Source organism: Somniosus microcephalus, chromosome 6, assembly GCF_052327205.1.
Source record: "Somniosus microcephalus isolate GS21.2 chromosome 6, FLI_Smic_1.0, whole genome shotgun sequence".
NCBI lineage: Eukaryota > Metazoa > Chordata > Chondrichthyes > Squaliformes > Somniosidae > Somniosus > Somniosus microcephalus.
Genome location: NC_140992.1, coordinates 243,130,468 through 243,156,870, shown reverse-complemented (window position 1 = coordinate 243,156,870; position 26,403 = coordinate 243,130,468). Strand labels below are relative to the sequence as shown.

At 41.1% G+C, this 26,403-nt stretch overlaps 1 protein-coding gene across 1 annotated transcript; it reads left to right on the top strand.

Moving 5' to 3' along the window:
- dbndd1 (dysbindin domain containing 1) lies at positions 1-26,062 on the top strand. Its single transcript, XM_085991665.1, has 4 exons — positions 1-436; positions 11,619-11,765; positions 17,294-17,434; positions 24,277-26,062. The coding sequence occupies exons 1-4, from the start codon at positions 406-408 to the stop codon at positions 24,450-24,452; spliced, it is 495 nt and encodes a 164-aa protein (XP_085847791.1). The 5' UTR covers positions 1-405; the 3' UTR covers positions 24,453-26,062.
- The last annotated feature ends 341 nt before the right edge of the window (positions 26,063-26,403 follow it).

The window sequence follows — 26,403 nt, the reverse complement described above, 5'->3', positions numbered from 1 at the left end:
AGCGCTGCATAACTAAATTAATTCAGTTTTTGTTGGCAATACTAGTGAAGAATTATGTGATGATTCGTTGAGTGTGTTGAATGGTACACCCCAGTCACAGTTTCTCTGTCTGGGCTGACTGCCAGAGAGGGTCTGCAGTCTCTCATCCTCATTTGCAATGCAATGCTTACTTTGCAGTGCAATCTCCCAATTTGCAATCTGACATGCTTGCATTGCATTGTTTTTTTGTGCACTTGTGCTGGTGCAATGCTCAGGTTTTTGAAATGAGATGCTGGGTTTGAGATCCGGGTGGTGTTGATCTCTGGCGCTACAGCTTTTTTTTTACGCATTCGTCTTTTTCTCTTTTCTCTTCCCCTCTGATGGTGTGGAGTTCGCAGGAAGGTGGGATCGAGTCAGACTGTCTGGATGGAGAAACAAGGAGGGGCACTAGCTCAGGGTAAGCAGCATCTTACATAAAAACGGAGTTAACCCTTTATATCTGGAAGTTCTTTATAGCCTGCAGCGGTGAACATGTTTTACATCACAAATTATTTATAAAAGTGATATTCACTAAAATGCGATTTTTAGATTTATTGGGACTAAGTCCAGAATTTTAAAAATAATATTTAAACTGGAAAGAAATAATTTCCCTCGTCTGTTTCGCGTGCGATTAAAATGAGGACTGACTACTGTGGTTTATTGTATCTTTTAATGTTCACATTGCAGAATAACTACTCGTGAACTTATTCCTCGTGCATTCCTTGTCTAACATTGTGCTCAATATTTAATGTTCAGTGGCTTATATTTAAATATTTAGATCTTATCCATATTTCATGTAATTATTTTACAATTTCAAACAGTAAGAATTGCCTTCCACAGATGTCTTTCAAAAGCTGTTTATACAAGACACTTAATTCAGTACATCACTGATTCCCCACAGTTTGTAACTGATACGTCCACTGGGGAGTATGTATACATTATACGGCATTACTGCACCTGTAATTTTAGTACTGAGGACTTGCTTTCATGTTTTTAAAAAATTCGTTTCATTAGAAGCAAGTAAAAAAACCACGTTGGTTACAGTAACTGGACCGTTAGAACAAATTAATCAAAACATCAGTGCGGGGGAGCATGTTATCCTGACTAATATGCTTTCGCTTTCCTTGAAACATTGGTTTCTTGCTGAGGTATGGTTCCATGAGCACCAGTATTAGCCTTCCAGTACTTTGCCCTTATTCATTTGTGAACTTTGACTAAGAGTAGTGGTAAGCTATTTAACCACGTGAGGCATCACAGCTGAATCCAATGCTATCCTCACCCCACTTCTAGACAGGTATACTTCAAGAGTCAACAGAAACGTTGACTGATTTTTCTCCTCCTCTAACCCAGGGGCATTGAGGCTAATTGTAGCCATCCAAGCTGTAAACAGCTAACTCAGCACAGACCAAGTCTAGCATTCCTTTTCTGTACGGCTCAGGTACTCACTGAGTAAACTCAATAGCCAAGAAGTGATCCGAGGAAAATGAATCTTCAGCAATATCCACTGTCTCCACATCAGAGAGGAGGATAATTAGTTATGGTTAGTGTTTCCGACTGTCCATCACCACTGTGCTCGCTGACCTACATTGGCTCCCGGTTAAGCAGCGCCTCAATTTCAAAATTCTCATCCTTGTTTTCAAATCCCTCCATTGCCTCGCCCCTTCCTATCTCTGTAATCTCCTTCAGCCCCACAATCCCCCGAGATATCTGCGCTCCTTTAATTCTGCCCTCTTGAGCATCCCTGATTATAATCGCTCAACCTTTGGTGGTCGTGCCTTCTGTGGCCTAGGCCCTAAGCTCTGGAATTCCCTCCCTAAACCTCTCCGTCTCACTACCTCTCTTTCCTCCTTTAAGACGCTCCTTAAAACCTACCTCTTTGACCAAGCTTTTGTTCACCTGCCCTAATTTATCCTTATGTGGATTGGTGTCAAATTTGTTGTCTTAAAATACTGTGCAGCACCTTGGGACATTTTACTATGTTAAAGGTGCTATATAAATACAAGTTGTTGTTGTTGTTGTCCTGTGGCCCCTGCTGGAAGCTGCTCATGTGGATGGAACCATACCCCAGCTTTAGAGAGGGAAAATTAGGGGAGACAAGGAAATGTAACAATTTAATTTATACAGCGCTTTAACAAAGTCTTACACAAATGGTATCTACCACATTCTATTACTAAAGAATAACACACATAAATCAAGCTGTGCGAAAGACAAGGCTCTACATATGGAGGAAAATTCTTGCTAACTGTATTGCAAGCATTGATCTCTGCTTCTCTGACCATGCAGGGTGAAACATAATGCCGTTTTTCCAGCTAACAGTCCTCTGCCCTGACCTCACCCTCGCACACACCTATGAGCTGATGCACCATGCTTTCCTGCTAATGATGTGGCCAGGATTTGACTGAACTCACTGGTGTCTGGTATGTTTCAGCCAGTGCTGGAGCTCTGTACCATGATCACAGCCATATAAAAATGAGCCTTACTCATTATTACACCCAACTGCTTATTAAGCTTTTAGACACCGTCAACAGAACTTGTGGTTTATTCAGAAATATAAGCATGCAGTTATGTTAACTCATACTGTTGCTGATAACAAGATCTGATTTTGACATTTATTTGTCCTTGTGTCACATTCTCACATACTGCAGTTACCTGCAAAAGACACTGTAATCATCAGCACTATATCTTGTGATATTACAGCTTAATCAAAAAGTTTATTACAATCAAGTGATCTCATTGGTAAATGTAATATTAATACATGATGAAAACCTCATATTCTTAGAATAAATTTAGATTAGGGATTAGAAAAAGTCTTATTTATTAATTCTCCTCCCACAAAAACTTCAACCTGGATCTTAGCTTTCTGCTGGAGGCTCTACCTCTCCACCATCTCTCTTGACCTCTTCATTACCTCTGGCCCATCAGATTGCTTGTTTGACATGCAGTCTTTGAGAAATTGTAGTTTCCTCCAGCTAAACATTGGGAAGACCAAAGCTATTGTCTTCAGCCTATGGCACAAATTCCATACATTCACACTGACTCCACTGCCCCTCTCAGGCCACTGTGTCAGGATGAATCAGACTGTTTGCAATTCCAATTTGACCCTGAGCCGAGTTTCCCCATATCCTTCGTGTTATGTTCATTAATAACTAGACATTCTTATTATGAACACAGCTAGCTTCTAGCTAGTCATTTATTCAGTACACGTTCTCTAGGTACAGTATCTGTAGAGATGCTGCATGTGTGCTCCTGTGTGCAGGCTGCCATCTTGACTGTTGCCTTGTGGGTAGCCTCATGGGTAATGTAGCCTTAATATCATACAGCTGGGTAGTGTAGTCTTATACATACAGCTATATACAGCTCTACGGCTCCACCTAGTGTCCACTATAGAATGACATGTTATTGATCATTACATCCCCCTTTCTTTGAGGTTTAACAAAATCAATATCAATCAACTTTCAAGAAAACAATAAAGATAATATCAGTAACACTTTTGTTAGTGCTCTATAAACATAAACATTTTCAAAACAGTCAACACATTTTCAAAGCTTTACATTGTACTCAAAGATTAAGTCTATCAGGCTCTTTTACTTCACGTGTGGATCTTCTCAACACGGGTAAGTCTGATGTGTCTTCATGAGATTGTTCTGGCGGTGAATGACAAGATGCAGTTGCGGCATTGTCATCAATCTGCTCTTGTATAGATCGAGGTCTCCTTGCAATCTTTGCTTGGAGAGGGTTTCAGTGTTTCCTTCACTCTTCATGCCATAACTCTCAATGTAGTCAATGCACTCTCAAAAAACTGCTGGCAGCTGGATCCCATCATACAGCATAGTCCTCTCAGCAGCCTCGGCTAATGGAACACCAATGATTGGCCTGAGGGAAGAAGGAGTATCCACCGGAACTGCTTCCTGCTCTGATGCAGGCTTCTTCTTTTTCTTTTTCTCTTTCCACTGCTTAACAGCATCTGCTGCGGTTATATCTTTGGACTTTTTCTCCTTGTGTTTTTCCTCTTTGTGCTTTTCTTCCTTTGGCTTCTCTTTGACCTTAAAGTCTTTTTCTTTCTTCTTGGAGAAACTAGGCTTTTTGAAGACATGGATACCCTTTGGCCTTTTCATCCTTGATGGGCTCTCTGCTTCATCACCTGAGTCATCTGGTCTGCTTATGGCACAGTTTATACAGTAGACTTTCTTGACCAGTTCTAAGTCTTCACAAGCTTTGTCACCTAGTATCGAGTCAAGTCTTTCAGCCACAACAGAAAACATGAGATGATGCACTTTGTCTTTGACTGTCACTTTAAGTCTGCATACACCTAAGCTATCTATTTTCTGTCCATTATAGTCCTTCAGTAGTACTGACTTTTTCTGTATTTTGGGCTTTTCTTTCATATTGTTAATGTCACTCATACTGATTAAGTTTGCTTTTGCCCCAGTGTCTAGTTTCAAGGTAACTAATGCTCCATTTACCTGCAGTGGGATCATCCATTTGTCCTCTTTTACTGCATTGACTTTATGTTCAGCATTGTCCATTTCTGAGGGCTGCACATTTTCTGTATCTTTTTTGATATCGTCACATGACACCATTCCTACAAAAAATGTCTCACTTAAATCAGTGTCCTCAATCACATTAACTTGTTGTCCTTTCGTTGTTTTTACTTTTGAAAAGCATTGTTTGGCAAAGTGATTCTTTCCATTACACTTTGTACACATTTTTCCAAACGCTGGGCATTGTCTTAACTGGTGTTTGTAACCACAGTGCTTACAATTAAAAATTTCATCCTCCGATTGCTTTTCATTTCTGTTCTGCCCACGTTTCTTCCCCTTGTAGGACACAGCACCGACAGCAGCATTTTCACTCATTACAATCGCATCATTATTGATTTCACTTAAAGTCTTCGCGTGCTTTCGAGCTAGCTCGCTGGCTTGGCATATTTTCACTGCATTTTCCAAATTTAGTTCGGTTTCTCTCAACAGACGTTCCCTGACTTTTTTATCATGAATACCAAACACAATCTGGTCACGAATCATGGATGATTTCAGCTCAGAGAAATTACATGTCTGTGCTTTCAGTTTCAGATCAGTTATAAAGCTAACAAAAGTCTCATTTTGTTGCTGTGTCTGAGAACGGAAGATGTATCTTTCATACGTCTCATTCTTTTTGGGAGAGCAATGTGCATCAATTTTTTTTAGCACATCTTCTAATTTTTCTCTGTTCTCCGCTGGATTAAATACAAATGTATTAAATACCTCTATCGCCTGTGGGCCTGCAACCGTGAGCAGCAACGCTATCTTCCTTGCGTCTGGCTTCGTACCGAATCCGATAGCTGCAATGTAGAGTTCGAATTGCTGTTTAAAAGTCTGCCAGTTGTAGTCGATTTTTTCTGTGAGATTCAAACGCTCTGGTGGCTTCAAATTCTCCATGTCGCTTTTCACAATTTTCAGCAGATCTTCACCACCCTGGTACCATGTTATGTTCATTAATAACTAGACATTCTTATTATGAACACAGCTAGCTTCTAGCTAGTCATTTATTCAGTACACGTTCTCTAGGTACAGTATCTGTAGAGATGCTGCATGTGTGCTCCTGTGTGCAGGCTGCCATCTTGACCGTTGCCTTGTGGGTAGCCTAGTGCCTCATGGGTAATGTAGTCTTAATATCATACAGCTGGGTAGTGTAGTCTTATACATACAGCTATATACAGCTCTACGGCTCCACCTAGTGTCCACTATAGAATGACATGTTATTGATCATTACACTTCCCATCACAAAGACCGCCTATCTCCACCTCTGTAGCATCACCTGGCTCCACCCCTACCTCAGTCCATCTGCTGCTGAAGGCCTCATCCATACTTTTCTCACCTCCAGACCTGACAATTCCAATGCACTTCTCATCAGCCACCCATCCACCACCCTCTGTGAATTTTAGCTCACAGAAAACTTTGTTGCTCATGTCCTATCCTGCAGCAAGTCTTGCTCACCCATCACCCTTGTTCTTGCTGGTGTATTTAGGCTCCTGGTCTCCCAATGCCTCAAATTTTAAATTTTCATTCTTGTGTTTAAATCTCTCCTTAGCTTCACCTCTCCCCGTCTCTGTAACCCCTGCCCCCTGCAAACTCTCTGGCCTCTCATGCATTCCTCCATTTTGCTCCCAACATTGTTGGCTGTGCCTTGTGCTACCTAGGCCCTATGCTCTAGAATTCCCCCAAATGCTTCCATCTCCCTCTTCCTTTAAGACCCTCTTTAATCCCACTTCTTTGACTAACATTTTGCTCACCACTTCAGTGGCTGTGAAGTGTTTTGGGACTTGAGGTTGTGGAAGGCGCTATATAAATGCAAATTAGTTCTTTCTTATAAACATATCAAGCATTATGGGCCTAACAGGCAAAGTATTCTATTTTTCTGAGTTCAAACACTGGTGTTAGCAAAGAAATCAACGCAACTGCACTCAAAAAGGCCATTTGCAAGTCATTGCTAGAAACGTATATAAAAGGTCACTGGAATTGATCTTTCTATAATTCATGAATATTTCACTCTTTAAATAAGTTGGCTTTTTCAGACTGTGATAAGGACTCAGATAGGACAAGAGGACAAATTTAAATTAGTAAAAAGCAATTTAAGGTGTTCAGAATGCAGTTAGGTGCGGTAGAGCAGTAATGGAGGAACAAGCTTCAGCGAGCTGAATGGGCTATTTTCATTATTGACTGTTCTTATGATGAAAACTTTATTGAAGTGCAGACAAAGAATGTCAAACATATTGAAAAATTCACTGCAGGAATGACTAAATTTAAAACTAAATATTTTGTACATGTTCAGGATTTATACGCAATCTAAACCCAAGCTGCGAGGTAGATTTGAGGCAAATTGGGAAAGCAGTTGTAGGTATGGAGGTCCCCAGTACACATCAACCTTTCATTGAGTACCCTGAAGAGACATCCAGCCTCACAGCAGGCATGTCTCTTTGCTAAAGCTTCTCACATAAGGGATGAATACTGTGAACAGTAGCATAGTGGTTATGCTACTAGACTAGTAATCCAGAGGCCTGGACTAATGATCCAGAGACAAGAGTTTAAATCCCACCACGGCAGCTGGGGAATTTAAATTCAGTTAATTAAATTAATTATTAAATAAATCTGGAATAAAAAACTAGTATCAGTAATGGTGACCATGTAACTACTGGATTGTCGTAAAAACCCATCTGGTTCACTAATGTCCCTTAGGGAAGTAAATCTGCCACCCCTACCCGGTCTGGCCTATAGATGACTCCAGACCCACAGCAATGTGGTTGACTCTTAACTGCCCTAGCAAGCCACTCAGTTCAAACCGCTGCAACACACCACACGGACTGCAGTGGTTCAAGAAGGCGGCTCACCACCACCTTCTCGAGGGCAATTAGGGATGGGCAATAAATGCTGGCCTTGCCAGCGACGCCCACATCCTGTGAATAAATTTTTAAAAATTAAGCAGTTGGTAATGAGTAAGTCTGGTAGAAGACGGTGGACTTGGACATCTAGAACATTGAAGTAGCTGGTAAGTCACAAGCTATCCTTATGTGATGTAGGATGTCATTATAAAGGACTGCATCCCCAATTGAAGTATACATCAAAGTATCAGCACATGGAAGAGCACTAGAGAAAATGAAGGGGTAGGGAATTAGGGGGAGGATAGCAAACTGGATTAAAAATAAGTGAGAAGGGAGAAAACAGAGCGTAAATAGACCCTGATTTTAATTCCTGGCGCAAAGTGGGGGGAAAGAGAGGCCTAAACTTTCCTTGTGGGGCTCCTCCTGGCTCCACAAAGAAAAGTGAAAAGCTCCAGCAACACTCAAGAAGCTCATCACCATCCAGGACAAAGCAGCCCACTTGATTGGCACCCCATCTACCACCTTAGACATTCACTCCCTCCACCACCGGTGCACTGTGTCCGCAGTGTGTACCATCTACAAGATGCACTGCAGCAACTCGCCAAAGCTTCTTCGGCAGCACCTCCCAAACCCGCGACCTCTACCATCTAGAAGGACCAGGGCAGCAGCCACATGGGAACACCATCACCTGCAAGTTCCCCTCCAAGTTACACACCATCCTGACTTGGAAGTATATGGCCGTTCCTTCATCTTAGCTGGGTCAAAATCCTGGAACTCCCTCCATAACAGCACTGTGGGAGTACCTTCACCACACTGACTGCAGCAGTTCAAGAAGGCGGCTCACCACCACCTTCTCAAGGGCAATTAGGGATGGGCAATAAATGCTGGCCTTGCCAGCGACATCCACATCCCATGAACGAATAAAAAAATTTAAAAGATTTCTGGACCTCTTCGCGTCACGATCTTCTGACCTGGTTCAGCCTGGCATGAAAGCTGCAGTGGCTTCCCTGCTCGGGCCAGAGTTAAAATTGCAGTCAGGGCCTGATGATATCATTGTTCCCCAATCTGCATAAGCTTAGCTGCCTGCCCAGAAGCCTGCATAACAATCATGAGATACGGGCGGCTCGAGGACGGGTAAGTAACCTGGGCGATTTGAACTGCCCACCCGCCCGGTTTCCACTGGGCAGGGCAGTTTTTCCAGAGTGGTTGGAATTGGATAGTGGTGTCCCACACGATGGAGTTTGGGGTCACTTCTATTTACTGTGTATATCTGTGATTATCAACAATTTGGATGTAGGCCTCAGGAAAGTGGTGTCAAAATTTACAGATGATACAGATGAATTCTTTCGTAGACCAAAGGAAGCTGAAAAGGGATATTGACAAGATGAGGAATGAGCTAAAAAGTGACAGATAGATTGCAACGTCAGTAAGTGTGAGATGATACATTTCGGTTAAAGAAGTAAGAGCAGTAGTTATACTCTGAATGGAAGAAGGCTCAGTGCTGTGGAAGAGCAGTGGGATTTGGGGGTACAGGTTCACAGGATATTAAAGACAGAACCTCAGTTTGATGAGACTGTAAAAAAGGCTAATGGAATTCTAGGTTTTAGCACTAGAGGTATAGAATATAAAGCCAAAAAATAACGATAAATCTATGTAGAGCCTTAAGACTGGTTAGAGTGCAGTACAGGTATGTAGTATTGGGCTCCACACTATAGCAAGGATATTGAGGCTTTAGTGAGGGTACAGTGCAGATTATCTAGGATTCTGCCTGGTATGAGGAAATACAAATGCGAAGATAGACATGAAAAATTGGGGCTTTTTTTGTTAAAACAATGCAGATTACAGAGCAATATGATAGATCTGTTTAAAATTATGAAAGGATAATATAGGGTACATAGAAGCAGACTATTTCCAGTAATTGAGTGGTCTAGAACTAAGGGTCATAGATAAAGATTAAATGTAAGAGATTTAGAATAGAGAGCAAGTGAAACTTCTTTACCAGAGAATTGTGAGGCTGTGGAATTCACTTCCAGGTTTAATGGTTGAGGCAGAAACTATGTCAACATTCAAAATTAGATTGGATGGCTGGATGTAGGAATATGGGATGAAGGAATATGGGAGCAGGGTGGGTAAATGTGATTAGGACTACTTGCTGGCATGGAGGATAAACGCTGACACACACTGGCTGGGCCGAATGGCCTGTTTCCATGTTGTAAATTTGATGTATTTCTGTTTCTGCATTTTAGGCATAGACCCCTTTGTCAGAACTAGAGATCATGGGTTGCAGAGAGGCAAGCAATTGCAGCTGAAGCTTCATAGTTCAAAGGGATATATTGCACATCCATGTTGTGGAGGGAGGTTGATGGTAAATCACTCCCACATTTTATGGCGAGTTGTACAGCTCACCATGCACTCGTGGAGTTCCTGCCATCTGCCTATTCACCTAGCAAGGGCTCAAACCCATGCTTTCAAGTTATTTAATGACCAACTAGTGACTGTCATTCTTGGGGGCAGGATTGAGATAAGTTGCGTTCTCTTTGGGGTCAAGAAGGCTCCAAAATGACACATCTGGTAGACTTGATAATCCAGTGCCTGAGCCAGGTGAATTGCAGTACTCCAGGACACTGTTGATGATTGACCAGCCAGTGTGGCTCATTAATGGGACCTAATCACTGGGGGTTAGGAATCTACCCACAGTTAATTTTGAGTAGTACTCCAGCTTGCTAACATCGGGGCTTAGGTAAGCAAGGTATGTCCTTTGGGAGAGCATGTGCACTCTATATCAGGTAAACGGAAACTCTATTTCTCAGTAATAACAACAGAAAATGCTGGAATAACTCAGCAGGCCAGGCAACATCCGTGGAGAGAAAATAGAGTCACCGTTTCGAGTCAAACTCTTTGTCAAGACATTTCTCAGTAGCCTGGTTTGGAGACTGCCAAGTGTGGTGATGGGTTTCCATGCATTTCAGACACTTGCTAACAAGAAAAAAAATATTACTAAGGGTCTACACCTGTCTTTTTCCTTTACTGATGCTGTCAAAGCTCGTGTATTTCCAGCATTTCACAATTTCAGCATTTTCAGTTTTAGTATGAATACACTGACATACTTTGACACATTTTACGAATAAATACCTGCCATGGTATTAGCTGATCTGTAGGATGATGTGCTCTTAAAGGACTATGGTTTTACTTTCAGTGATGATTGAACTCTGAACCACATTTGAAGCTCTGATGAATCTTAATTTCTAGTAACATTATCAACATTACAGAAGAAAAGGAGGATTTTTTTGGCCTTTCAACATGCTATATATACTGCTGCTTTTATCATCTATTCAGTGTGGTTTTGTTTGTTTTTATTTTCGACTTAAATATAATTGAATACTCTTTGCTGTGGTTTCTATGTAATGTTTTATAGAATGCGCCATCATTGAAATGTGAGAGGATTCTATTTGGTCTTTTTCTTCATGCCATGTAGTATAGTTATTTATTGGCAGCACACCATTGTGCTCTCCCTGCCAAAGCAGCTGTCAATATTTAATGAGTTGCTAGCTGCGAAATTAATTAATTACCACCCCTACCAGATGGAGGCAAATCCAACAGCAATTGCTTTACACAAATGATTTGTACAGTGAAATCTCTTCATATGGACACTCTACATTAACACGCACATACATACTCTTTCCACACAAACAAAAGTAGTCTACCTGTATGCATAATCACAAGCACTTGCTTTTGAACACAAATAAACACATACTTTAGCCCCTCCACACAGCTCATATCTTTATCTTTAAACACATACATACCTCTCGATACATGCATACACACACCTACATTGTATAACTGCCTATACCCTCTACATGTGCACACATATAAATTCAGTCTACTACATGCTACCAAGAGCCACACTGTGTTTTATGAATTTTCCCCACAGACAAAGCCAGACACAATCAAATATGCCCCGGTGTTCATGCTCACTTTTAAACACCCCACAAGCAAATACACCCATATTCCATTGAACACACACATATACACAATATATGTATATGCTCGTACATTTTTTTCACATTTGGTGCAACCACAGAGGGATTATAGACATAGATGTGGAGTTTTAAATGTGATGATTTAGAGAACCAGGAACCAGTTTAAGGGCAATGAGGATGGAAGTGATGGGTGAAAATAAATTTTTGCTTTGTGCATTTAAAAAATAATGTATTTTTCTTTCCCTCACATTCTCCCGATCTAGGAGAGTTTGAGAAAAGCAAACAGAGTCCAAAGAAGCCAAACGATCAAGAACAGACAGCTAATTCAGAATCTCACATCCCCCCTGCAGATGAGGAGGACGGAATCCCAATTTCCACATCAGGACTGCTGCAGGTGGTAGAGAGAAGGCGTATGTATTAACAGCCCTAAAATATTAACTTGCTTGTTCTACTGCCCAAAATGCATCCATAACATCCTGAATCTGATTATCCGATTAATTGTAAAAGGAACTGAAAGTCCTTCTGGTTCATAAAGATTTTCAGCAATGTTCCAGTGTACAAGATATGCATTAATGTTCTTGTACATTGTACCTTGAGTTGGTGCAATGCAGGCTTTTACTCTCAGTTTTCCAAAACAGTGCGTGTACAATCTTGTTCACCATCTGGAAAATGACATGCCACGTGCTATCAAACAGGAAGGAAGGGAAAATTGGCAGGCAAATAATCCAGGCTAGCCTCAGATTGAAAACAATTTTATTAAATGTTTTGGAATAGTTTGTATGCCTCCCCGTTGGTTGTATGTTGCGGGGAACACTAAAAGAGAGAAACATTTTATATCCTGTCCGATTCATACAATCATAGAATGATACAGCACAGAAGGAGGCCATTCAGCCCATCATGCCTGTGCAGCTCTTTGGTAGAGCTTTCTAACTAGTCCCACTCCCCCACTCCTTTCCTATAGCCCTGCAAATTTTTTTCCTTTCAAATATTTATTCAAGTCTTTTTTGAAAGTTACTATTGCACCTGCTTCCACCACCCTTTCAGGCAGTGCATTCCAGATCACAACAGCTCGCTGTGTAAAAAAATGTTTCCTCATGTCCCCTCTGGTTCTTTTGCCAATCACCTTAAATCTGTGTCCTCTGGCTACCGACCCTTCTGCCACTGGAAACAGTTTCTTTATCAAAACCATTCATCAAATCTCTTAACCTTCTCTGCTCTAAGAACAACCCCAGCTTCTCCAGTCTCTCCACATAACTGAAGTCCCTCATCCCTGATACCATTCTAGTAAATCTCCTCTGCACCCTTTCTAAGGCCTTGACATCCTTCCTAAAGTGTGGTGGCTGGAATTGAACACAATACTCCAGCTGAGGCTTAACCAGTGTTTTATAAGATAAATTATTCAGGCCAAATTCTTTAGTTTTTTTGTGGTTCAGATAAATTCATTTTTGGATAATTACTGAATTATTCTCCAGTGCATGAACAGCAATTTATTTTATAAATTAATAATGCTCAGGTCACACTTATCATTTTGGTACTGATTTCCCAATTTTCAACTCCTGTCCTTCTCATTTCTATATTTAATGCAAAGAATTGACTGGCAATTATTTCACTATTTGCTTCATCACTAATCCTCCTATAATCCCAAAAAGCAAAGGTCCAGGGTCTAATCCCTTAAAAATTGTTCCTCATTGAGAAGTAGCCAGGACTAAAGGCATAAATTTGGAGTCTCTCTTCCAGGGCTTGGACACTGACATTTATTTTTCTTGTGAATACTTATAAATCAATCAGAAGCTTTATTGTATTCTCATCACCTACTCCCAGACTGACCTTTCTTTCCCCTTAATGTTCCCAATTGTAGTTTAACTCTGAAATTCTTCTTGTGTCCCAGCAATTTTTTTTAAACCATGTTCTATTTTCAATTTAATTATTTCACTCAACCTTTCCTTCAGTATCCTCCCTCTTGAATTATTTTAAATCTTTTATTTAATCATCTGAGTCCTGGTCTTGAAATGGTTCTAGGATTTTTTTTCTTGCACCAATTTTTCCCCCTCCTCTTATTGGAGTATATTTCCTCAGGCACTGTCCAATACCTCGCTGTCTGATCATGAGGTGTCGGAGTTGAGCCCGATCAAACAGCATCCATGCAGGCATACTTTCACTTGCGCTCATTGGATAGCAGTCAGGGGCAGGAACACTGCCCATTTTCCCTCTTTCCTAATCCAAGGGTTCTAAGGCTAATTTAGGAGCTCCTAATGTCATCCTAGCAGAGATCAGCTAAATCAGCACAGGCCAGAGATTGAACTGCAATCCTGATGGTCTATATGGCTCAGTTACTCACTGGATAAACTCACTGAGACATCAAAGGCACTGCCTCTACTTTTTTAATATGTATATACTGTATTTCAATTGAATTGCTTCTATTTTCTTCAAAAGCAAACACTTCACTGCTGCTTTCTTCTCTAGTACAGTTTCTCAATCAATATTCTCTCAGGCCTGTTTCATAGCATTAAAGTCAGCCCTCTGAGGTCTGGTAGGTTCATTGTGTTTTCAACCCGCATCTTCCCCAAAATGTCAGTTTTAATGGTGTATGATCAGATGTTCGCAGTAAACTCAGAATTTTCACCTTTGACTCTGTTAAATACTAAGATCAAGTGTAGCATCAAAGCAGGTCACAATGAAGTTTTCATTTTGTTGGGGGATGGAAAAGAACGAGAAAGGCTGTGCATCATTTTCATCATCATCATATCACAAGCAAGTGGCACAATTATATATTTTGATAGTTTATTGTGCTTGCAAACAAATGAATATGATTTCCTCTGCTGCCATTTTAAGCCATAAGTAATGACCATAGCTATAATTGTGTATATTAAAAGGTTAACTTTACAAGTAATCTTTTAAATACTATGGTAATCTGTGCACCTCATTTGAATTACATATTGATGTGATCTGTTCAGATATGAATGATCTGAAAACAATGTTTTGCTATTGTAGAGTTTCTTACTAAATGTAACTTATTTAATTTTTTATTATTCCTAACCCCCTCTTACCTCCACACAGGCTCCCTAGCTTTCCGGGCAGTCAGGTATTATAATTAGCAGACTCCACCGCTTCTCATTGCAGGCTGTGGTTGTTGGAGGTCATTCATCTCAATCACATGACATCACTGCAGGAGTTCCTCAGGGCAGTGTCCTAGGCCCAACCATCTTCAGCTGTTTCATCAATGACCTTCCCTCCATCATAAGGTCAGAAGTGGGGATGTTCGCTGATGATTGCACACTGTTCAGCACCATTCGAGACTCGTCAGATACTGACGCAGTCCGTGTCCATATGCAGCAAGACCTGGACAACATTCAGACTTGGGCTGACAAGTGGCAAGTAACATTCGCACCACACAAGTGCCAGGCAATGACCATCTCCAACAAGCGAGACTCTAACCATCTCCCCTTGACGTTCAATGGCATTACCATCGCTGAATCCCCCACTATCAACATCCTGGGGGTTACCTCTGATCAGAAACTGAACTGGACCAGCCATATAAATACTGTGGCTACAAGAGCAGGCCAGAGGCTGGGAATTCTGCGGTGAGTGTCTCACCTCCTGACTCCCCAAAGCCTTTCCACCATCTACAAGGCACAAGTCAGGAGTGTGATGGAATATTCTCCACTTGCCTGGATGAGTGCAGCTCCAACAACACTCAAGAAGCTCGACACCATTCAGGATAAAGCAGCCCGCTTCATTGGCACTCCATCCACCACCTTCAACATTCACTCCCTCCACCACCGGCGCACTGTGGCTGCAGTGTGTACCATCTACAAGATGCACTGCAGCAACTCGCCAAAGCTCCTTCAACAGCACCTTCCAAACCCGCGACCTCTACCACTTAGAAGGACAAGGGCAGCAGACGCATGGGAACATCACCACCTACAAGTTCTCCTCCAAGCCACACACCATCCTTCACTGTCACTGGGCCAAAATCCTGGAACTCCCTTCCTAACAGCACTGTGGGTGTACCTACACCATATGGACTGCAGCGGTTCAACAAGGCAGCTCACCACCATCTTCTCAAGGGCAATTAGGGATGGGCACTAAATGCAGGCCTAGCCAGCGACGCCCACATCCCATCAATGAATTTTAAAAAAAGAAGCTCGGGGATGGGGGTGGGAAATTGGATCCAGCCTAAATAGAGAACAAACTAACAGTATAATATCATCCTTCACAGATCCTGGCTTTTGGGTCAGGAAACGTAGTACAGGCAGATTGTATCTGGTTGCACATTAGCACAAAGGACATTATTGAGATAGACCATACACAGTGTGCTGTCTAACCTGGTATGAATTTGGATCAAGAAGATGCAAATCCTACTGAAATTCCATTCAGGATGCAAGATTTATTGGGATTTACAAAGTGCTTCTTAATTTATGAGCCATTACCCATAACATCAAGTGTATACATCAAACCTGTAGATAGCTGCACCCCATATATTGATCTAACCCCTGTCATGGAGGTCAGGACCACTCACCCTGCCGCTTACATAGCCTTCCCTTCATAGACCCCACAGACTGGGTCAAGAAACCTTATCATAACACGGATACTCTGCCTGGGAGGAGGCCTATAATCTATTGATCCCTTTTCCAATCTGATGCAACAGGGAACCCCAATGAACATTCACTATGAGTGGATCCTTATAATGGCACAGGAAAGGCATCATCAGGCTGACCAGCTCCTCCACAAGGGTCATATTATCCTCTTCCAAGAGCTGGCAGACAAATTCTACATCACCCAGCTTGACAGATACCACTACCTTCAAATTAAACCCTTTGTCCAGCACCCGTCCACGCTCCAAAAACACTGAAACAGCCAGCCTTCTGTGGAGTTGTACCTCCACTCGTTAACAAAATCCCACAAATACATCTCCACCTTTTGCACCATGTTTGCTTCCAAATCAAAAGGCAGTATAGAAAGTCTGAAAGGGGCTGGGAACAAGACTTGGGTGACAAGATAGAGGAGAAAAGGAAAGATGTAGAAGCCGAGCCTCACAACTATCACATGCAGCAGAATGTGTGAGGGCCAGGTCAATATCATACATTTAGCACACTCCACCCCACAGGTGCCTCGCAAATTCCACCACTCCCTAAAGAATGACTGTTGGAGGAGCTGTAGTCAGATGGGTTCACAGCTACACACATACTTCCACTTGGAACTATTTTGGGCAGTAGCCTGAAAGGCTTCACTTTTGCTGCAGACCTGGGACTATCCACTGAAGAGCCCATCTCTGCCCCACAACATGCGGGCTAGCGCAACCTAGCTGCAAGAAGCTAGATTTCCTCACCCCCATCCCTCACCACAGTGAGGTGCAACAAACCCCACAACAAACAGGTGGGTGAAACACATAGATACATAGAAGATAGGAGCAGGAGTAGGCCATTCGGCCCCTCGAGCCTGTTCCGCCATTTAATGAGATCATGGCTGATCATCCAAATTCAGTACCCTGTCCCTGCCTTCTCCCCATATCCCTTGATCCCTTTAGCCTTAAGAAATATATCTAACTCCTTCTTGAATATATTTAATGAATTGGCCTCAACTGCCTTCTGTGGTAGAGAATTCCACAGGTTCACCACTCTCTGGGTGAAGAAATTCCTCCCCATCTCTATCCTAAATGGCTTACCCCTTATCCTTAGACTGTAACACATTAAGGTCATTCCAAAAATGAGTAGGCTCTGTTTATAAATCATGCTTCTGTGACATGGTTTCACTCAGCACTCTACACAGAATTCAATTGTGAACGATGCTACAAAAAAAGGTGCATGCAGCAGTCCCACTAAATCTGCATTTTGTATCATCATTTTATAGATCGGATACTGCTCAGTTATTTGTGAGCTTGACTGCTGAGGTCCTCCATGCATACCAAGCATTTTCTTTTGTGCATTTGTCTTCACAGAGCCTCTCAGCAGCGTCTCATCTCTCGAGGTACACTTTGACCTCATGGATCTGACTGAACTCACGGACATGTCTGACCAAGAACTTGCAGAGGTTTTTGCTGATTCTGATGATGAGAATCCACCGCATGATTCATCTGCAGGTCAGTGTCAGTGAGCACGTGCTGAGATAAAGATGAGCTCTCTAGCTCTGCTCAATGCAGTTTCATTCTGAAAATGAGGAGAAAAATAGATATGAAGCATACTGATTGTATATTTGATGACTAAATTAAAATTAGAACTAATTTATATGAAGACTAAAACTAAAAGACAAAGATTTGAGATAAATAGATGAGATTAAAACTAAAATTAAACTTATTTGTAGGACTTAACATGGTCAGTGATCCACATCTTTCGAAATAGATGTTGGAAATTAAAATGGATGAAGAAAGTATTCCACAGAATCTACAGCACAGAAATAAACCAGTCGGCCCAGCTAGTCTCTGCTAGTGTTTATACTCCAACTTGCCTCCTTCCACTCTAATTACCTCCTCCCACACTGCCCCCGGATCCCTCTATTTCCTTCTCCCTTACGTATGCAAGTCTTAATCATTATTCAAGCAACAGTTTATTTCTCAACATTTTTTCAGTTGCATGAGAAGTGAACTTTGAAACTATTTTTGAAAATATTTCTGAAAAGATGAGAACAGAAATATGGACAGTAAAATCTAAATTTTTGACCAAATTTTACTTCCAAGACTAAAACTAAAATATGACTAACATTTTGGAACAAAAGAGACTAAAACTAGGACTAATGTTCTACCGAAGGCTCTAAATAATTCAAGGTACAGAGACAAGATGCAAACTAAAGTTAAAATTATTCTAGGGCGAAAACAAATGATCCTATATACATGTCAACTGGAACTGTTTGCAGGATATGCCAGACAGTCATTACATCTGATAGCAGTTATACCTGTTTTCAAACAGCTTTACTTTTATGCTGAATGCAAAACTTAGTTTTGCTTAACCAAGGTTGTGATAAGCACCAATGATAGAAAAATAAGGAACAGGGAAATACGTACCAGAATATAACGACCTGCTGTTCCGCCCCTGCCTCAGGTCATCTGCTGCTGAAACTCTCATCCATGCTTCGGTTACCTCCACACTTAACTATCCCAATACTCTCCTGGCCGGCCTCCCATCTTCCACTCTCCATAACCTTAAGCTCATTCAAAACTAAGCTGTCGTATCCTAACCTGCACCGTCCCTCTCACCCATCACTCCTGTGCTCGCTGACCTACATTGCCTCCCAGTCCACCAATGCCCTAATTTTAAAATTTTCATCCTAGTGTTCAAATCCCTCCATGGCCTTGCCCCTCCCTATCCTTGTGACCTCCTCCAGGCATACAACCCTCCAAGAACTCTGTGTTCCTCCAACTCTGGCCTCTTGTGCATCTCCACTCCTTTCGCACCACCATTGGCGGCCATGCTTTCAATCGTTTAGGCCCCATGCTCTGCAATTCCCTCACTAAACCACTCCGCCTCGCTCTCCTCCTCCTTAAAACATACCTCTTTAACCGAGCTTTCAGCCACCCATCCTAATATCTCCTTCTTTGGCTCTGTGTCGTTTTTTGTCTGAATACACTCTTGTGAAGCTCATTGGGACTTTTCCGATGGTAAAGGCACTATATAAATGCAAGTTGTTGTTGTTATTGTTGTTGAGAGTGACACACATTATGGGTTTAGTGAGGATTTAATTTAAAAATTGTGCTTAAAAAAGTAGCTCAAATAACTGCATGGTTAATTCTTCCTTGTAATCATTTACAATATTCATTTTATCATCATGTCATTTATTAATTTTAATACAACTAAGATTTTAAAGATATGTATAAATTTGATTAGATCCAATTTGGGAACTGAATATATTTTCCTTTGAGCATATGCTGAAAAGTACCGCTTTAGTTAAACTTTTTTCTTTCATAGAAGATAGGAGCAGGAGTAGGCCATTCGGCCCCTCGAGCCTGCTCCGCCATTCAATGCGATCATGGCTGATCATATCCCTTGATCCCTTTAGCCTTAAGAAATATATCTAACTCCTTCTTGAATATATTTAATGAATTGGCCTCTACTGCCTTCTGTGGTAGAGAATTCCACAGGTTCACCACTCTCTGGGTGAAGAAATTCCTCCACATTTCTGTCCTAAAAGGCCTACCCCTTATCCTTAGACTGTGACCCCTGGTTCTGGATTCTCCGACCATTGGGAACATCCTCCCTGCATCTAGTCTGTCCAGTCCTGCCAGAATTTTATAAGTTTCAATGAGATCCCCTCTCATTCTTCTAAACTCCAGTGAGTACAAGCCCAATCGACCCAATCTCTCCTCATACGTCATTCCTGCCATCCCAGGTATCAGCCTGGTGAATCTTCGCTGAACTCCTTCCATAGCAAGAATATCCTTCCTCAGATAAGGCGACCAAAACTGCACACAATACGCAAGATGTGGTCTCACCAAGGCCCTGTACAACTGCAGCAAGACATCCTTGTTCCTGTACTCAAACCCTCTCGCTATGAAGGCCAACATACCATTTGCCTTCTTAACCGCCTGCTGCACCTGTATGCTTACCTTCAGCGACTGGTGCACAAGGACACCCAGGTCTCGTTGCACTTCCCCTTCTCCCAATCTATTGCCATTCAGATAATAATCTGCCTTCCTGTTTTTGACACCAAAGTGGATAACCTCACATTTATCCACGTTATATTGCATCTGCCATGCTTCTGCCCAATCACCCAACCTGTCCAAATCATCCTGGAGTTTCTCGGCATCCTCCTCACAGCACAAATGCCCACCCAGCTTTGTGTTGTCTGCAAATTTGGAGATATTACATCTAGTTCCCTTGTCTAGATCATTAATATATATTGTGAATAGCTGGGGTCCAAGGACCGATCCCTGTGGTACCCCACTAGTCACTGCCTGCCACTCGGAAAAAGACCCGTTTATTCCAACTCTTTGCTTTCTATCTGCCAACCAGTTCTCTATCCAAGTCAATACCTTTCCCCCAATCCCATGTGCCTTAACTTTACACGCTAATCTCTTATGTGGGACCTTATCGAAAGCCTTCTGAAAGTCCAAATACACCACATCCACTGGTTCTCCCTTATCTATTTTACTCGTTACATCCTCAAAAAATTCCAGTAGATTAGTCAAGCACGATTTACCTTTTGTAAATCCATGTTGACTTTGTCCGATCCTGTCACTGTTTTCCAAGTGCCCTGCTATTACATCTTTTATAATGGACTCTAGAATTTTCCCCACTACCGAGGTCAGGCTTACCGGTCTGTAATTCCCCGTTTTCTCTCTACCACCTTTTTTGAATAGTGGGGTAACATTAGCTACCCTCCAATCCATGGGTACTGTTCCAGATTCCATCGAATGTTGGAAGATGATCAGCAATGCATCTACTATATCTAGGGCCATTTCCTTAAGTACCCTAGGATGTAGATTATCAGGCCCTGGGGATTTATCGGCCTTCAATCCCATCAATTTCCCTAACACCATTTCCCTACAAATACTGATTTCTTTCAGTTCCTCCCTTTCATCAGACCCTATGTTCCCTGATATTTCTGGGAGGTTATTTGTGTCCTCCTTTGTGAAGACAGAACCAAAATATGTATTTAATTCATCTGCCATTTCTTTGTTTCCCATTATAAATTCCCCTGATTCTGACTGCAAGGGACCTACCCTTGACTTCACCAATCTTTTTCTCTTCACATATCTATAAAAGCTTTTACAGTCAGTTTTTATGTTCAATGCAAGCTTACTCTCATATTCTATTTTCCCTTTCTTAATTAATCCCTTTGTCCTCCTTTGTTGAATCCTAAACTGCTCCCAATCCTCTGGATTACTGCTTTTTCTGGCCAATTTATATGTCCTCTCCTTGGATCTTATGCTATCCCTAATTTCCGTCGTTAGGCACGGTTGAGTCCCCTTTTTTGTTTTATTTTTATGCCAAACTGGGATGAACAAATTCTGTAGTTCATCCATGCGGTCTTTGAATGTTTGCCATTGCCTATCCACCGTTAATCCTTTGAGTGACATTCCCCAATCAATCCTACCCAATTCGCGCCTCAGACCATCGTAGTTTCCTTTATTTAAATTCAGGACCCTAGTCTCTGAGTCAACTACTTCATTCTCCATCTTAATGAAGAATTCGATCATATTATGATCGCTCCGACCCAAGGAGCCTCGTACAACAAGATTGCTAATTAATCCTTTCTCGTTACATAATACCCAGTCTAAGATGGCCTGATCTCTGGTTGGTTCCTCGACATATTGGTCCAGGAAACCATCCCGTAAACACTCCAGGAATTCCTCCTCCCCAGTATTGTTACTAATTTGGTTAGCCCAATCTATATGTAGATTAAAGTCACCCATGGTGACTGCTGTGCCCTTTTTGCACGCTTCTCTAATTTCCCTTTTAATGCCATCCCCAACCTCCGCATTACTGTTTGGAGGTCTATATACCGCTCCCACTAACGTTTTCTGCCCCTTGGTATTTCTCAGTTCTACCCATATAGATTCCACATCATCAGAGCTAATATCCTTCCTTACAATTGTGTTAATACCTTCTTTAACCAGTAATGCTACCCCACCTCCCTTTCCTTTTTGCCTATCTTTCCTGAATATTGAATACCCCTGGATGTTGAGTTCCCAGCCTTCGCCACCCTGGAGCCATGTTTCCGTAATCCCAATCAAATCATATTTGTTTACCTCTATTTGCGCAGCTAATTCATCCACCTTATTACGAATGCTCCTCGCATTAAGACACAAAGTAAAATTTCACACAGAGTAAAATATTCTCCGTGGTGTACAAATTGAATATGTAAAAGATTTAGGATACAGAGCTGGGGAAGTTTGTTTTACACAGAGGATTTAAGGCTGTCAAATGCACTGCCAGAGTTTGTGATTGAAGCACAGGTCACACCAACATTTAAGAATAGGATAGATTGGTGGTTGAAGGAAAGTTGGAAAAAAGGATTTGGGAACAAGGCAGGTAAATAGGATTAGGACAACTGCTCATGTGGGAAATAAACACCAAAACGGGGCCAACAGCATCTTTCTATGTATTTCTACGAATAAATAATACTGTAAAATTCCACTTTGCATCACGAATAAAACTTAGGCTTAAATGGCATGTGGAAAATGCTTTTTCCTCGGAGGAAACAGCTGCAATCAGTTACTTTCCACAGTTACATGATGCTAAATATTGTAAGATAGAATTGCAGAAATGTAGAACCACAAGTTCGTTGTTCACTTCCACCCTTCTCAAAGTTGGAAGGGGGCTGGAGGGGAAATCATAGCCTCTTCACAACACTTAAACTGGTCACATATTTCAATTTTTTTGGTAAAATTAGTATATTTTAAAATAGCTTATAGTGAGCAGAAGCAATAGGAACACTTCACTGCTGCCCCCCCCCCACCCTTCCAAATACAGTCTGATGTCACTCAGTTTGATCAAAGAACTTTGCAGATTGGAATGTGCCTGTCAGTTTCAAGATCCAGCTGAGGACTATCCAGCATTTTTAGATTGTAGAGCATCTAAAAGAGTGCGACATTTGTATGCACGAACTTGCCTTTTTTAATACACTTCAAACAGATCTCTTATTGCGTTGTTCAAGGTAAATCAGTGAATACACTTTTATAAGGACAGGAGTGCTATAATGTATTATTCTGAAGCTAAGGCGATGCTGTGTTCTAATCTATACAAGTAATCACTGTGCTACCTAGTCTATGCAAGTAAAAAAAAGTGCAGGTAAATCTAATTGTTGTCAAGCAGCATAAGAAGAATTAGGAGGGAAACCTATAGATTTTTTTATACTCATCTGAACACTAGACTGATTGTGATCCAGGTCAAGCCCGGGTCAACAAATAAATTGCAGAAGAAGAAAAGCCTTAAAACAGGATTTCAACCATTTTACTTTGAAAACATTTCCCAACTTATATAAACATAATTCAGTAAGCACCTAGTTTACAACTGTTGACAGTCAGCCCTTACAAGGAGACCTTCGGTTGAAAGGTGAAAAGGATTTAATTTTGTTTTTCCAAGTGAGTTAAATGTAGCTGAAAGAGGAATTTGAATTATTGGGTTTGTCCTGATTGGCCACTACCCATGCCAATAATGACAAGCCCCTCTTCATTTTGGCTAAAATTCAGATAAAAAGTGTTTTCTTCTGATAAAGACAGCGAACCATTTTTAGACTTAAAGGTAATTTTTTTGTATAGAAACTTAGAAGCTGTGTAAATGGTGAAAATCTGAGTATATTATGAGGGCATTTTTGTTTGTTTATGGAAATTTATGTTTATTAAAGACAACATAAATCAACAAACACCAATAGTGCACAAAGTTCTTTAAGGCAGGGACTTAAAGACAAGAACTGGTGGATGATGGGGAGAGTGGTGGTGGGGCTGACTGATAAGGCTACCACCTCTGGTTGTTGGCATTCGTGGAAGTTTGATTACGTGACTTTCTGACCAGATGACATCTGATCATGTGCTGTCTGATCACGTGACATCTGATCGCATGATATCTGATCAGTTGAGATCTACAAATGTGTTTTTATGTGGCTGTAAAAGTAAGTCGCCGCGCTATGACCGCCTCCTCGCCATCGGTGCTCAAACATGACCGAGCCCTCTCTCTGCCTCCTCGCCATCAGGACGTTTTTCAACTCTGTAGCCAGTGCCGGGAATGATTTCTCTCAGTGTCTTGTGACCATTTACATTAAATTTGCATTTACCTTATAAAGGATGAGTCCCCTGTAGTTGAGTAAATGTTTTCATCTCTGTTGAACTTTACTAAAACATCCTCAAAAGTATATATGTAAAAAAGTAAAAAATCAGTAAGTAAAACATCCTCATGTGACCAACGAAGTATCAAGATATATTTTACATCTTGAGGATGTTGGAGTCTCTAAGATGCATCACACAGTAATTGTTAACATTTTATTTTATAGAACTGAACCAACCATTGATGTATCCGATCATCTCACGTGGAACACATTTAAAATCCCCTTCATGGACAAGAGCCAAGAGTGAGCAGGGCCGGGAAAGGAAGCACCCAACTGACCCAGATGTTCCTTTGAAGATGTCAGACCATTTTCACACAGTTGAAACACACACAAAACCCTAGGGACAAGAGTGGACCTTGCTTCAGCAAGGAACCAAATGTGCAGTGCTGAATAGTTCTGCTGCATCATTCATGATTGTTCTTCACCTCCCCCATCCTTCAGTTTGTAACTCAATTAACAAAACAGATTTGCACAAACTGTCCCTGCAGTGAATTACATGAAATTCATGCTTTCAGTGAAGGGATTTTTACCCTAGGTCACCAAAGCTATGAAGATCAAGTATCAATTGCACTCCATTGTCATGCTTTTGGTGCTGTGTATGGGCCAGTGCTGTGACCTTAGGACACTATATAGAAATATCTGATCTGAAGAACTGGGACTTTTTATTGCCTTGAGTAACTCAGTCAGGTGGCTTTGTTTATCGCTTTTTTTTGAATCCCTCATGAAACAGAACAATATCATATGTGGTTATCGACTTCCAGACAATAGCTGCCAATCACTGTCTAACTAGGAATACTTGTTCTCAATCAGCTGCTTCAGTGGAAAAGTCTGACAAAGTGTCCATTTCACCTCACATCAGGCACAGGTAGAATTTGTAACAGTCTGTCACGTGCTCTTCACCGCAAAACCAGGGGCAGGAGAGTGCAGGAAGTGAACGCACAGCAGAAAGATTAAAACCAATACAAATAGAGGTAAATAGGGAATATCTCACCTATGACAATATTAGAGGAACTCTTCTACTGGAAGGAAAGACATGTAACCAATGAGTGTCCATTATGTTTTCTGGAGTGAGACACCAAGATAAAGGAGATATTCCGTATTTCGCAGGCAGCATCTTGGGCAGAATCTGCACACCAAACATTGGTTCCTGTAAATCTTAGAACAGTTTTATTGGCACTGAAATGATCATTATCATGGAATAAAAGCATTTAAAATAAAGTCACTGGTTTTCTTTTTCAGCCCCCAAACTGAGTTTATAACAAGGCAGCATTTTCTTTCCAGATATATTTATCCGTTTAATGATTTAAATGCATTGTCCTACCTGTCTAAACCTGTGAAAAACATATTCAGTGAGAAATAAAGGCCTAGGTGAGCCAAAACACTAACTGATTCCATGTGATTTACACACATGGGCAAAGAAACGGAATTCAGCTTTAATTCCTGTTGTACAAGAGCCATTACTCTAAACCAAAATATTGCACTACCTAAAAGTAACAAAATTAAATTGAATGATTTAAGTCTGATACCAACTTCTATAACTGTAGTAAGTTATCCTGGTAAATTAAGATTTATCTGTGTGACCAGAAAGCAGCTCTTCTTGACTCTCAAAAAGGATACTAGCTGCCCCACCCATCCATGACATTGAAGTTGAATGGTATGGTTAGAACCAGGTGCTGTACCAAATGAGGTGGATTATTTTATTTTAAAGCATATGGTAGTATTCAAGGAAATACATCAGGAACAGGCAAGCAGTGATTTTCTATGTGGTGAACTGCCAAATGTTTTTATTTGCAAGTTTTGAATGAACTTTTTCAGACACACAAATAACCCTAGCGTGCTAGTCATCTTTTATATTGGTCCCTTAATGTTGCATTACAATAACAGATCATTTAAAGTCATTTATCATACAATGATTGAATGTGAAAAATAAAATGAAACATTTCTTGTTTAATCTGTGTAATCTCATTATTCATGTTACATTGCCCCTATATTTTCACACTGATAAGTGACAACATTTCTATGTGGTTATAAACATGAGAACTTAGTATTTCCAGCATTTTCTGTTTTTATTTCAGATTTCCAGTATCCACAGTATTTTGCTTTTGTATTTGTGTATAATTCACTGCCACTTCTCATCTAGGAACGCCCACCTTGAAGTTCTGCTCGTCTCTCAGCTGGGATTTCCCTTTGTCTCTTTTATCTTGTCCATCTTCATTGCTTTGTTTCCCTTCTGGTGTTTGCCCCTCCCCCCTTTCCCTGCCTCTGCACTTGCTTAAAAATCTGTTACATCTC